The 14,963-nt window shown below is 37.1% G+C and overlaps 2 protein-coding genes across 20 annotated transcripts in view; one reads left to right on the top strand and one right to left on the bottom strand.

Moving 5' to 3' along the window:
• ENTREP2 (endosomal transmembrane epsin interactor 2) overlaps positions 1-14,963 on the top strand; it is a 122,449-nt gene that overhangs the window by 95,248 nt on the left and 12,238 nt on the right. For 8 of the 15 annotated variants that reach the window (XM_085234433.1, XM_085234428.1, XM_085234422.1 and 5 more), the window contains exons 10-13: positions 1,829-1,900; positions 2,767-3,095; positions 5,057-10,341; positions 10,492-14,872. In XM_085234433.1, the coding sequence (XP_085090559.1) occupies positions 1,829-1,900; positions 2,767-3,095; positions 5,057-5,242 (587 nt within the window). In that variant the 3' untranslated portion in view covers positions 5,243-10,341; positions 10,492-14,872. The remainder of the gene's footprint in view (positions 1-1,828; positions 1,901-2,766; positions 3,096-5,056; positions 10,342-10,491; positions 14,873-14,963) is intronic. The other 7 variants (XM_085234425.1, XM_085234421.1, XM_085234427.1 and 4 more) reach the window with 7 other exon arrangements.
• Positions 6,922-14,963, bottom strand: part of APBA2 (amyloid beta precursor protein binding family A member 2) — a 92,740-nt gene continuing 84,698 nt past the window's right edge. For all 5 annotated transcript variants that reach the window (XM_085234416.1, XM_085234415.1, XM_085234419.1 and 2 more), the window contains 2 exons: positions 9,430-9,570; positions 6,922-8,063 (listed from right to left, as the gene is read on the bottom strand). In XM_085234416.1, coding sequence (XP_085090542.1) covers positions 7,992-8,063; positions 9,430-9,570 — 213 coding nt within the window. In that variant the 3' untranslated portion in view covers positions 6,922-7,991. The remainder of the gene's footprint in view (positions 8,064-9,429; positions 9,571-14,963) is intronic.

Raw genomic sequence — 14,963 nt, 5'->3', positions numbered from 1 at the left:
GCTGACTTCTGGGACACCTGCCATAACAGATGCTCTGCCTTTATTTTTACATGTCCTAAATACATCCATCATCTCTTCTGGAGGAGTGGCATTATTTAATTAACTCTTCTTATGGGAATTACTTTGATTCCAAGTTTCTAGTCCTGTATAAGCTGAGAACAAGAGTTGAAAATTACAGAGATTTAACTGGGTTTAGCAAAGATTTTAATAACAATGCAGAGATGTGTGTCAGTATTTCTACAACGTGTGGCAAAGGGGGATAATGGGAGTAACTTGGTGTGTCTGTGCTGGCCTAGTTTGCTGCTCTGCGTATGGAAGATGCCTTAAAAGGAAATGTTTGAGAGGCATTTGAGTTTAGATTTGATTTGCATCTTTATTTCATTAATATTTTTGGCAAAACAGAGTTTACCAAAATTTTTGTCTGCATTTTTCACTACTTTGCTCACCTTCCTCACTTTTTGTTGTCTATCATTTGGAAATCGCTCAGATTGGAAGAGGCACAATTTACCATATACCAGCTGCTTGTGGTAGCTTCTAGATTTTTCAAGACTGACTGCTGCTTTATGGAGTCTACTGCAAAATTTTGAAATGCTTAGTAGTACTTCTAATACTTCTGTGCTTGATTTTAAATACATAGATATATATAATAAATGCTCATAATTCTGTGGGCCATACACTATGTAACATTGCAGTTTTGGCAAGATAAAGCCTGTGCAGCAGTTAATGTATGGCACCAGTAACACTGACAGACGTAGATTTGGAGCACACTTAAGGTAGTTGTAGTTTGCAGGCTTAGATGTGTCACAGTATGAGTCAGGGGAGGCTAAAAGAAAGCATACACCTACTATGCATGCTGAGTTGGTACTCTGTTTCACAGCCATCTGTATGACTCCAGTGCAATGTTCAGTGGAAAGAAAAATGAAAGATGTAATAGTGTCTTAATTTCTCACCACTTCTCTGTCTTTGTAGCATGCTTGCCTTTGTTGAATTGTTCTCTCTGCCAGAAAGGACTATACCAGCTTTTCATGTCAGGCTTTCCCAGAAGAAATGGAAGAAAACCTCTGCTATTATGCTAAGAAGTCTAAAGTAGTTGTCAGTACTGAAAACAGATGTAAATAGGCATAGCATAAATGGGAGAGTTTACACTTCATCTTGACTGTCACAAGCTTGAGATCACAAAGACTGTGCTGATGTGTATTGTGATCCCATGATCATTGATCTGTGCTAGCATCACAGAAACACTCTCATTAGAGGGCAACTATGTTTAGAGCTGTGTTCGGATGCTCTGTAACCATTTGTTATTAATTAGATCAGCAGTAACCATAGTGGTCAGCCTACCCAGTTTAATCTGTGGTGGATAGCATTTGTTCTTCTAGGAATGAAAGTATATTTATTAAAAAAAAAAAAGAACAAAAGACTATTTTTATAGGAAAAAAAGGCTTCATCTTTCCTGTTTCTCCATTATTTATTTTATTTTAAAGATAAACTATGTTCACCAAGGGAATACAGTGTGGTCTGAATTCTGCCCCTAGAAATCACTGAGCCTTCTGTAACTTCAGTATCTAGGCCTAAAATACGTTGGAAGTGAGCAGCACAACAGAGAGGAAACCATCAAACATGGAACTATATTTTTGTCTGTGTTTAATAACTGAAAGGATATTTCTGTGTACACAGTAGCTTCTCTTCACGAACGGACTTTTTGCAAGTAGTATTTCATCTGAGTAGGTTCATTCAGGAAGGGTAATGAGAAAAGATCCAGATGTATTTTTTCCTTGCTTTTAACAGATAATAGGGCTTGACTGTGCTCTTTTTGGCTCTTTGTTTAAAGGTGATCATTGTGCCTGGAGTCCTATATGTAGACAGCATCAAGATGCAGGATCTTCAGCCACATTAGAAACAGGTGAGATCAGTTTTCTAAAGCAGGTGGGTTTCTTTTTAAAAAAAAGTAATTAGATAAGCTTCTGATACAGAGAATAAGATCAAGAAGATGTGAGGTAAAAATCACTTTAATAATCACTCACTACATCCACAATGTACAGCACCGATGGAATCGTATTTACACACGTTCATAGAGCCCACCTACTGACAGAGTGCTGTTCTTGTACTGAATGTAGTGATTGGGTTTGTTTGTCTCACAGCATACTGTGAAAAGGGAAAATTGATTGTTCCCTCGCCCAAGCATGACGTGTGCATGCAAAATTTTCTCATTCTGTTACAGAATTGCAGTTTTTTTGGAAGCAGACTTTGATCACAAATCACAAATGCTGTGACTGAAGTCTCCGTTTTAGTTTAGTGTTTTTGCTATCTCTATTTCTTGCTGATCACTCATATTCACTGTTCTTATTTGTGAGGTCTAACTAGAAGGGGAACTAGGTTCTTAAAGTCAGGCAAGCTAAAACATTGCAAGTTACATGTATAACACTGATTAGTTGGTGCTTCCCCTTACCATTAATGTCAACTGAAATCCCTAAACGTAGATGTAACAAAAATGTTGGAAATTTATGAAGTACTTTAATTACCCTCTCACTCACCTAAATGCAGTCTTTCTTGCTCATGGGAGTAAATTGTAACCCAACTTCTGGTTAAAATTACCCATTTTTGGAGTGTTTCCTTGATTACGTGTTGTTATTATCTCCAGGAAAAAAACACTAAAAAAAGACAAAGTAAAACCTTTTGTAGCAATTCTTGACTTGCTTTTTTTTCTTCTTCTTTAAAAAAAATCATCGAACTATTACTTTAAAGATATTCTTCCCCCCCTTTTTTTAGTTCCTGTTTCTGGTTCTCATATGGCTGCCTCTGCATGTCAGCATTCTTTGAGCAGTTTCCTACCAGCTGGAAAACAGAGGGATACAAGGAACACTGATCTACACTTAAAGCCAAAGGCTTTGCAAACAGTCTCAAAAGAACGACCACACTCTTTAGTGGACCTTAAGGCCTATAAAGATACAAAAATTTTAGTGGCAAAATTTTTGGAACATTCAAACTGTAATCTCCCTCCAGAAGTACGTCATGTAGTGAACAGTATACGATCAGTAATAAAATCTGATGAAAGACACATGGAAGAAGCCATCTTCAGTGCCAATATTATAGACCAGGTAGGCCACAAATGTTCTAAAGATTTGTTCAACTCTGATAGACACATATTGTATGGAAATGTTTTTACACTTTTAAATATCTTAAAGAATTATTACAGAAATTCTTTTATAATAGCATGGCTTCAGTAAGAAATAACTAACACTTATCAAGGAGTAATGTGTTATATGCTGAGGAAGTCATAAAAGTATTGAAAATTCTTCAGCCAGACCCAGTACTGGTAATACCCTCACCATCTCCAGGGCGATTTTACACATTGGTAATCATAACTTCCTATTTCCAAGGTCTTTTTACACCTGGGACATACTATTCCATACATGCATTTGTGTTCATATATACAGGTATGGATTCCAGAACTGACTTGGGTCTGTTTTTTTCAGGCAGCTGTGTCTGTACAGCATAAGCTACTAGCTGAAAAGAAGGAGTGGATAAACAAGTAGAACCACAATCTATCGAAGCAGAACACTGCAGTTATCCTTAAACCTGGCTAGAAGAATGATAATGATCCTTGCTATTTATAAGAAAAATAATTGATAATTTTGTGCTTTTCCAAATGAAAGAATAGTACATCTGCTCATCACAAGATAGAACAAAACAGATGCAGGGCTTGGAAGGAATTATAAAACAAAGGAATTAGTAGAGGCAGCAACTTTTATAATCTAATACATGCATTTTTGGGGAAGGAAGGTGATAAATCACCTCTTGGTAGTACTGTTACCAGAGTGATAGATATAGAAATGAAGTTCCTTTTATATGGTCAGGTTTGAAAAGCAGACTGTTCCTAACACTGAACTGTGTTCAGGTTGACAGAAGATTTTCCACAGATGTGAACTGAGGGTGGACACCTGGGTCTGCTGGTTTTACCTTCTGAGATACTTAATATGTGTGGCATTAGTTTGCTGATCCCTAAATGGGGTAAATTTGCTAAGCATTTGAACAGGATGTAATAACATTTAAACTGCATGTGAAGTAGTTTGAAGTTTAGTGGGAAACACCATTTGCAATCTTGCTGCAAGATTGTCTTTTGCTAACTGTGAAGTAGAACAAAGATGGAGCATTGTGTCATTTAACTCAAGTCACATTAGTAAAAAAGCAGTACTACCACGACGTACTTAGAGTGACAGTATGGAATCAACTTTGAACATTTTTATTCTTTACAATATTTGTAGGCCATTAAATCCTCAGGGTTAGAAAGCTGAAAACAAAAACTATCTTTAAAAAAACAATATAATTTCTCACAAAACAGGAGAGTGTTAAGGAACACGAGTGTTTATGTAGCTCACAAAACTGGAAGCTCATAGCACAGATTCCCTGTGCACATCTCTTTGCTCCAAGGGGACATATGTGGTTTTTTTCACAGTAAAGAAATCCTTTCAGGGAAGGTATTTTTTTCAGCCAGAAAACAGTATTCTTTAGTAAAACTCAGGTCATTCCCAGCAGTCTACGTAAGTGACAGGATTTTGGCGAAATGGCTGTATAATTCAGATTTGTGAAGCAGGCTGATCATTCTTTAACTCCAAAATGTTTATCAGGCTTGCAAGGTTTTAGTTCTCTTCCACCTTCACCAAAGCATCTCTTTCTCCTAAGACAAACAGATGAGTTTAATTTACTCCAGACTTGCATTTATTTCTTATAAAGCGAAACTGTCATCTTTTCCACCGGTTTCCATTCTACTCTTCTACAAGAAACAAGTATTTGTTTGCTCCTTTGTTGATTTAATACTATGGTACAGGTGCAACACCTGATACCTTTCAAGTCTGACTTTGCTTTCCAATAGCCAGCTATGACCAGGTGTAAAAACAGAAGTGGGGTAGACTGTGGGTGGGTGCATAACATGCATCTCCTTTGGTGGAGCTCCATCACTCGGTAACTTATGTTCAGAGGCCAAACCTTTTAAATGGAAAAAAAAATTTTACCCTGTTTTCTCCACTTTTTCCCTCTCCATTCCTGCCCTTTTGAACAGGTAATTACAAGTTCGCAGCTGGGTGTGAATACCTCTAGAAAGCGACTTCAGGAAGACCTTCATCTTCAGAGTTGTGGTGCTCTGAGCTCTCCAGTTGCCTTCTTACGCAGGTCCCATATCACTCGCAGTTTAGAGCGGGAAAGGCCTCACAGTTTAATTGGAGTTTGCCAGGAGACCATCCTTTGATAATATTCACAGGTATGTGATTCCAGCAGAGAGAATTAAGGAAGAAACCAGGACTGGGAGAAATGCAAGTAGTGGATGGCTTAAAAAGGAAGAAGTGTCTTCCTTTGGAATTCTACTCTTTTTCCAACAGCAGGAAGAGAACACCTGTTTTTCTGAATGTAAATTTCAGCCCTGAATTTTGAAAAAAAAATAACTGATTTATTAGTAAACTCATAACAAATGTTTTCCTGACCAGAAATGCGTATATTTCACTGTACTTACAGAAATGCTGCTGATGCTGTCTAGCATTTCTTCAAAACCATTGCAAAACAGACTGGCTGTACAACTTAGAAGTTGTATTTATTTAATGTACCTCAAGGTGTTTTAACTATTATCAGTGTTTTAATAAAAAGTATTTCTGGACTTTGCTTTTTCAACAACTGATTTGGATAGAACTGTAAACATGATTGATATGCACAGAGTGCTGCTTCTAATTCATTTTTCCTGTGTCTTTCATGCCAGGCTAACTGATCTGCTGTATTATTCTTTCCCTCTTAACCTCTGCAATGTGTTGCCCCTTAAATAATACTGAAGGCTGTGGTTTATTTTTACTTTGTTCTCAATGGTCATGAGGTTATTAGCGGAGTAGCACATGCTACTGAAAACTGACATTTTAAGTACTCTGTGAATTGTGGCCAACAGGTGCATTAGGGAAGAAGTTGCCAAAATTCTGCATTTCCAGTAAGGTTTTCTAAGCTCATAAACATCAGGCGATAGGAAACGAGATGGATTTTTATTTAGCAGAGCCATGAACGTTTGCAAAAAGAATTGCTATTCCAATTAGTAGTTTGAACATTTGTATTACTGAAACATTTCCTTGTGGCTCTGCTGCATTTTTATTAGAATTACCGTAGGAAAAAGTAAGTATTGTTGATGCTAATTTGATTACCTGCATAAACAGAGCTCTACCACCTCTTCCAGTGCAAGCTTCATCCTGGCGCTCTCAGAGGAAAATGGAAAGGCCTTAAACAGAAGGTTCTCATAAAGAACCTACCACAAGTTTTGATGTTTCAGGGTTTTAATTTTTTTTTGCAGCAGTGCTTGTCAGTAGCATTACAGTTTCCATTTGAGGTTTAATCATATACTGCTTTCATTTGTGTCATTCTGAGGTGGGCAGACTTCCTGTGAAAAGGTCACAAAGGAATGTAGCTGAAGATGAATAGTTTAATGTTTATGGAATAATCCATTTGAAAGTATACCATGCTTCCGTATTGATGTGAACTTACAGTGACATCCAGTGGCAACAAGGTATGCGATTGGAAAGCAGCACCTCTAAAGTGATACATTAATTACTAATTCAAGAGACAAATTCTCTTCAAAAAACTATCTGTGACCTTTGCAACTGCACTTAGTTGAAGAATTAAATGATATTGAATTCTTTACGATGTAAAGTTGTGGAACAAACAAAATAAGCGTGCTTTCTTTGTTATTTCAGATTTATTAGTGATAATAGGTTAATTCTTTCCTAAGGTCAGTTGCATGCAACACATTACTCCTTGAAGTACAGTCATCTAAAGATCTTTAGTTACTGCATGATAAGGCTTATTAAGTCACAGTGTATTTTCCTCAAGGCTTTGCCTCCTCTGCACCCTCCACCCCCTTCCCCTCCAAAAAAAAAAAAAAAACCCCTAGACAAAAAGTTACACCAATTAACATTTATCGCATAAAGAATACAACTTTACTACTATTTTTTTTAAATCTACACACATTCCAGTACTGCTGATGGTGCTAGGTTATTTGTTGAAACAATTTACATTCAGAACACATTGCCCCCAGAAATAAGAATGCTTTATAAAAAAACAAAACAAAACAAAAACAAGAAAACCAGAAAACAGGTAAGCATGGCTTTCCCATTTTGAGCTCATATTAACAAAGAATATGCAAAAATTAGAAGAAAAAAACAGCCCAACACATACATTACACAAACTGTGCAATAAGTCATCCATGAAATCACTCAGTTAAATCATAAAAATCACAAGCATTAAAAATAAATATGTATCTAAATAAATATTTTGATTTTTATCTTGTGGCAATTATTCTTTATTTAGCATATGAAACACTTGTTACATGTTTATGTTCACACCTTGCCAAACAGGTTACACTTGTCATAACAATACCAAGTACTACAGTGGTTTTCTTTACATTAGAATCTAAAAGGTTTAACTGCACACATTCCTTTGCACTGAAATACCATCTATTCAGCACCAGTTTTAAAATTACACAATGCTCTCGGACCACTTTATGGACTGGGATTCTTTTTTATAGCTTCAGGCAGCCATAGTTTTCTCTAAATGCTTATCTTTGCCATTTCCTGTAGTCTCATTCATCAAGTTTTCACATTCATCGTGTTATCAAACAGGACAGACATACATACATCACTCCACGTAAAGGTTACAAATAAATATGTTTTAAGTTTTATGAGAAAAGAGTTTAGAAGATGTTGCAAAATACTTGAATGATTTACAAAGATTTTGCGTCAGTAATTATTGTCCTTGACCATCCTTCTCATTGCTTTTTGGCAAAGAAATAAAAAGGAGAGGAAAAACAGACACCCGTCTGTTCCTTGTTTCGGAGTCCTCATGGCAGCTTCAAAGCCTTTCATTTGTACAAAATACAAAATTCTCTTCAGCTATGAGGGCTTTGATGGAATCATTAATTCATTCGGCTTTGATGGAATCATTTAATCATTTTCCTGCAAGAGAGTCGCATGCTAGATGTATAGGGGTGTTTCTTGCCCAGTTAGAAGCCTGAACATGGCAGCTGGCATAGTCTTCATATGAATCTGTTGATTGATTTACACAAAAATTAACAGAATTGCTTTCTACTAGTTTTAAGTAATTCACAAGGCCCAGTTTGTCTCTCCCATTTGTTCCTACCAATGTGAATGATACCAAAGGTTCTTGTTATAAGTTCTCTGGATGTAAGAAGCTGTTTTGCTGCATTTTATTTTTTCAATGACAGCTGACAGGAAATCCTCTCATAGCTAAGATGATGTTTAAATACTTTTTGTTGTTATACTCTACCCTAATTACAGCTATTAAAAAAAAAAAACGAAGCACAAACTTTTCTGAAAATTGAATCTGCTGCTCTAATGTTAAGTGAACTTGCATTTTCTTCAACTTTGCTCCCAAACTTGAGGGTCATTTTATTTGTATTTTCTCCTGATTGACGAATGTTTGAACGCAAAATTTGATCTTTATCACCTGATACGTAAATGCCAATCCAGGTATTAGGGAACCAGGTTCTTGCATAGCTAGCATATTTGTTTTTACAGAGAGAATTGTGGTAAGCATCAGAGGGTATCAGGTAATCAGTTGTACAGATACTTGCTAACACCTGTAAAGTAGCTATCAGACTATATGAAGCTAAGAATTGTGTATTTACTAACTGTCCAGTCTGCTTGGTCTCTTCATGCTGAAAAAAGAAAAAAGTTTCATAATGCTCTCACGTTTAGAGAGCTTTTGTGCAGCAAAGAGGTACCACGAAGACATGGAAGTTCTCTTGAAATCTACACAGCTTTGTTTCTGCCAACATGCATGTACCACATGTACTCTGAATTCTTTTTCAAGTACCATTTTCTACAGGAAAAGAAGTTACCTCTGATTTTTTTGCAAAGGAGATAGTGGAAGATCTGGCCAGGGTTGTGTATGATCCTACTCTAAATTCAGTAGATTTTGGTAAACCAGAGGATTTTGTTCATCCATTGATGATTTCTCTAAAAGTACTGCAGAGAGATGTCTTATTCCTGAGGTAAGTTGGAAACGTTCCGTCAAAGTGAATTAAAATACATATAAATTTTAATCTCAGCTCTTTGAACGTTGATGTATTTCTACAGCAGATGCTGTAGTCAGAAGTTAAGAGACACAGCTAACGTGCTTAATTGATTCCTTCCTTTAATTGACTGGTTTAATTCAAACAGCAGGCTGAGGTTCAGAATCATGCCACAAACTCTTGAAATGAGTGTAAAAACATACTGAACGTACATCTAAGTGTTCAAAGATGTTTTGTTAATTGTTATCAGTGCTCAACTCCAATTTACTGAGTTGATGGTTTTAATACTATGTTAAGACATTTTTCAAGTGATATTTTTTCGACAGTTTTAAGTCTTTGATAAAAATTGAAGATTATTTAATTAATACTTTTCTTACCTCTCCCACTGAATTAGACAGTGCTTGTACTATCTTCTCGTGAGCAGTTGCAACAACACTCTGTCCATTTATCTCAATAATACGATGACCCACTCTAACCCCTCCCCTCTCAGCTATTCCACCTCGCATCAAGCTGCAAATCTGCCAAGAAAAAGCAGAAGTTATTAAAGATTAGAAAGATCAAAATATAGCAGTTAATAGAGTTTAGTACACCACACTGAGAGGTGACACCATAGGGACTTCAGAAGATACTAGCAGAAAGCAATGAGCAGTACTACAAGGTATCAGTGGTTTTCCATTTTTCAAAATTTATGGAAATTATCATTTTTACTTTCATTCTTCTGGACTGGAATGTGTAAACATGTACAAGGATGCGCCTAGCCGCAAGGCAGAAGCAGCAGAAGTGGAGTTATGGGGAAAAGTAAAGTTTTACATACTGTTGGGATAAGAAGGTGATTATTTTGAAAACTATTTCTCACTGTACCATCTGGACTCTGAAATTAGCACATTGTTCTTTCTGAGCAATCAGATGTAAAAAACAACTAGAATACAAATGAATCTACAACAGCAAACTTTTCATATACATGGAAAAAACTGATATAAAGCTTAATCCAGAATCCTTAATCTGGGGAGACAGTGATGTAGGCTGAATGAAAGGACGACCACATGTAGGTGTTATATTGAAGGTAGTGCGGGGTCTTAAATGAGCACATTCTTATTACAGGCTGTAATTGAAGCAAGCTAATTGAATAGTGAACGATGACAGCTTGTTTTCTGTACCTCTGCAGGCTGGAAAAGGGCACTCTGCCCTCCTGAGCCACCGCTTTTCTCCATGTTTTATAGTGCTGCTGAATAGAGAGAGTTTAGGACAAAGAAGGCAAATCAGGCCACTGTTTCAACTGGCATTCACAGGTATCAGTTTAAAGACATACACAGTTTTTTTTAAATTTTATGCCTCCTATAATAGGAAATAATTCTGTAAGAATTATGTTTATCAGGCGTAATCTTAACAGTTGCTGGTATTTGAATTGATTCTGAGGTAACAAAATGCTTTGTGTATAGGCAGAAGGAATACAGCTCAATGCAGCACGGTGATCTTTATTAAAAAACTGTCTTCTCTGCAACATCTGTACTATGATGGGGCCTTCCTGCAGTCTAGAAAGATGTGTATTGGATGGAAATTCCTGCTAAATTGTTTCAGAAGACCTAAGCTGATGCAGCACATAAGGCAGGTGACGTATAGTTTGAATCTCTGAAATTGAGCAGAGCTCACTATGCTGAGATGTACCTATTGCTTACTGAGAAAAATCTGTTCTTGGAGGAAAAGAAATGAATCCTACAGGAATAGCACCCAGTGATGGCTGCTTCTGCAGTTACTGTCAGTGGTTATAATCATATGCCAAGAATTATTTGTTGAGATCTTATAGTTTGCTCTGAGCTAAATGTAAGTATGATAAGATGTGGCTTGTGTCTCAGCGAGTTTATAATTTAATTCAGAAACAAATATAGTATGTGGGAAGATGGACAGGCTGGCATAAAATGAGGGTGAAACACTGTGGTTGAGTAGTATCTTTTCTGTTTGACTACTGGTTTTCCTTGAAGTCCTCTTTGCAAATATCAGTGCTAAGAGAAATGAAATCCTTACTCAAATTCAGGTGTCTGATATGAAAATATATAGATCTTCATTTATTATAAAACAAACAAATAAAACCCACCTTCTTTAACATCATGAAAAAGTTTATCCTACAGCGATACTTACCTTGCAGCAGCCACTCTATAGTGAGGGGCTGAGCTTTGCCCACAGCGGCTCTTAAATTGCTTCTGACGGACTCTAATGGTTAGAGGCACCATCAAGACCTTTCACAGAATTGGCAACTTGAATTTCAGTGTGGTGTTGTACAGGTTGCCTACCTTCTAATCATAGCCCTAACAAGATAAGCTGTATTACACAGATCTTCACCTGACTCTTATACAAAGCTTCTCATTTAGCTCGCTGTTGGAATTTGTTCAGTGCTTTTGAGGATTGTATGAAGCCATGTGACAGGACAAGAGCAGAGTGTGCCAAAGGAAACCCTATACACACATTTTATAAAATAAAACGCACAGACCATACAACCAGCTGAAATAAAAGCTTTCAGAGCAAATGGAAATGTTGCCTTCAACCCCACTGGCATAAAGGAAAAGATAATGGCTTGTGTATCTATCTAGAGCATTTTCTTTTCTTCTGGGGCACTCAAAGTGCTTTTAGTACCAGTGAATTTCTAACATCCTCAGACATAGGAAGTGGCCTGGTATCCTCATTCAAGAACATGATCCCTCTCCAGGGAGAGGATTCAGCTTTCTTTTTGTAAGCATTAGATATTTTAATGAGGTAGGAAAAGGAACAGACGCAGATCTCAAGTGGCTCTGACTAACTTCACAGATCGTGCTGTGCTAGAGGCAGAGTGCAGATGTAAGGAAATGCATTGCACTTCTAGCACAGACTTATGTGGCTCCTGTATGTGTGACTGACTGACTGAAAACAGCTTGAGACTTCAGTCTCCAGCCCACATACGTGAGACATATTTGGCTGGCAAGTTTAAGGTGAGCAGTACCTTAAGTAAATGAGATTCTACTCAGCCAGGACTGTTCACCTTGCTGTCATAGTTGTGAAATACGGCAACTATTATTAAATAAAGCATAACTGATCTGGATCTTGTAAGCAAGAGCCTGTGCTCTATTTACTGAGTAAATAGAGAGAAAAAATAAAAGTAAGCCATACTAGTTGAATCTACTCAGCTGTTATGTATTCTGTAGTGTCTAGGCAAGTTGCAGTGAATCACAAGTGAAACTTCAATCCCATCAGTTTTATTGTAACTGCCCATTGTGTGTCAGAATATTGACTGTAGTACAGTACAAGATAAATTAACTGTTTTCTCTGAGCAAATACTTAAATACAACCTATTAAGCCAGGTTTCTCATCATCTCATACCTATAGTTGTCTATTTAAGCCTTATATGTTTTTTTCCTTTAAAAGTTTACACAAGTATAAACGAAGGCAAGAAAGCAAGAATTCACTATCAGTTTGGTTAACTTTCACCTAGTCTTACTGTATTTTTACAGTATTTTTACAGTAAGACTAGTTTTGCTGGACCGGGGATGGGTAGATACACTTCTCAGAGGAAGTGAATAAGCATCCCAGAGTTTGCTGAGAAGTGGTAGATTATTAGCAGTTGAACTACAACTGGTGGCTCTATCATAATGAAGGAAACAAGAAAATGATGTGATGTGAAAGGTCGATTTGTGTTTGAATATGAATTTTACAAGAAATGTGGCATAATAATTTTCAAAAGATGGCTGATAGGTTGCTCTAATTCACCTCCCCATCACACAACATTTCTGCCACTTGTTTTGTGTATATGCACAATATTTTACTTTTTTTCCTAAGTTTTTAAAGTTCAAATTTCAGTTTTCTTTTATAAGTGTTCAATGAAGCTACTGCAGAATCTTTCAAGAGCCATGCAGAATATCTGCAATTACTAGTGCAAGAACAATTCTGCAAATGTAACACTAGATTTGTACAGTTGTACTGTTCACTAAAACTTCCAAAAGCTAGTTCCTCTACTGCTCCCTAAGGCACAAATTCAGGCTTTACGTGAATTAAGCTATATTGAAGACACAAACTGAAGCAGTCACCTGCAGCAATCCAGACTCTGCATCTTCCTGATATCCTATAAAAAACAAATCCCAGATCAAATACTACTTCTGTATGTTCAGGTTGTTTGTGGGCTATTCACAAAGACAATAGCTGTACATTCTGCATAGATGAGATAGGCAGGTTGAAAGGGAATCACCACAAAACTGTTATCAGAAGAGGAACAGAAGTAAGTACCAGATGCATGCATAATGAGGTAATTGCACAGCAGTAGGAGAGATTTAATTATACCTGATCTGGCAAGCTATTTGTTTCTTCACTGTGCTAATGCTAAGCCAAACAAAAGATCAGGATGTTGTTTCCCATCATGTTTTACAACAATTGTTAGCATTTAGAAGAATGCTTTTTAAAAGTTAAGTGTTAAACTACTAGGAAAATATACTTTGCAAAGTCACATTTTCAAATGTTATTTGAAGTAAGGGAAATTTTTATCTGAGCAAGAAATTACAGCACCAGAAACCAGTCTACATAGCAGTTTAACAAAGCTGCTATTTTATATATTTAATATATTTATATTAAGCTCTTCTTTTTGTTCATTGGCTTTTATATCCAAACACAGATGCTTCATAAATTGAATGTATTTTACAAGCCTTTCTTCTTTGTTTTCTATGAAGGGTTTTTATACTGAATTTGGTAAACTTTGTGTTGGATGTCATCTAAATGTTGCTGATGTAAAAACAATGATTTGTGACCATCCACAGTGGTGAATACAACAAACGTCCAGTAGATGGAGAGAACACACTATGAAAGGAAACAACCAATGTCTGCAGAAGGAGTGAGGCTCCAACTATGTAAGAGATGATCAGATGGGACAATTTGACGAGTGGATCGTCTCTCAGACTCTGTTAGCACCCTGCAAGGACATATGGTTCTTTTACTCTGCCTTGGCCAGATTCTGCAGCCATGACCCACCCCTGATAGTACTGTGACAGGCCTCCCAAAAGAGGTGATAAATGCACCGTGTACTGCTCATTGTTCCTTAAATGTATTTTCTTACCATTGCACCAGCTGTACATACTGGACTTCTTAAGGATGGTAATTAGGAAATATAGTTGAAACAGGTTTAAGGGTGTGCAAAGGAGGACAGAAATACTACGATTGATTTTTCTGTATTTTTGTTTTTACAGACTTCTGTCTACTCAGGTATCAGAGCATTAATCCCAAACGTGATAAATACTTTATACCCGTGCTTCTAAAGGACATCAGCCTGGGGGGAGGTATCACATCAGAGTATCTTCAGCCGGATAAAGCCTTTTAGTAACATTGTTCACAGCAGTCTGCTGTGACCACACAAGAATATGTGATCTTAGGTAGGAACACGTAAAACTTCGGTATAATAATTTCTCAGCAGTAGCTGCTATAGCTGAGAATCCACTAATGAGCCACCTGCTTCCCAAAGCACAGTACAGCTCATAAACAGTATCTTTTATAGGGATTTGCTACTCTTTTCAAGGGTGACAAACAAATCTGGCAAATTCAATCAATGAGTTTCACAGAACAGGGAACGACAGCCCACAGCCCCTTTTTAATGCACTTTTCTGTGTGGATAGCCTGATTTTATTTTATTTTTATAGACTGAAAGAAGAGGAAAAGGTGATGGTCCTGCATTGCAGGCGGTCCTTAATGCTGTGTCAGCCCTCAAAAACAGTGGGTGGCTACCTGAGTTAGCAGTGCCCTGGAAGTTTGCTTTGTACCAGAAAATGGCTTGGGAAAGAAGAACTATGAGAAAAGAACCCTGAGCTGCACTGGGTGAGTGTTACTTGTCGCACCTGTCCTCCTGTTTACTGTTGTTGCAGGGAAACTGCTGCATGCAGAGAAGGGAAAGGGATACCTAGGCCAT

This window comes from Meleagris gallopavo, chromosome 12 (assembly GCF_905368555.1).
Source record: "Meleagris gallopavo chromosome 12, MGAL_WU_HG_1.1, whole genome shotgun sequence".
Lineage (NCBI taxonomy): Eukaryota > Metazoa > Chordata > Aves > Galliformes > Phasianidae > Meleagris > Meleagris gallopavo.
Note: the sequence above shows the minus strand (reverse complement) of the source record. Positions and strands in the feature narration are given on the sequence as shown.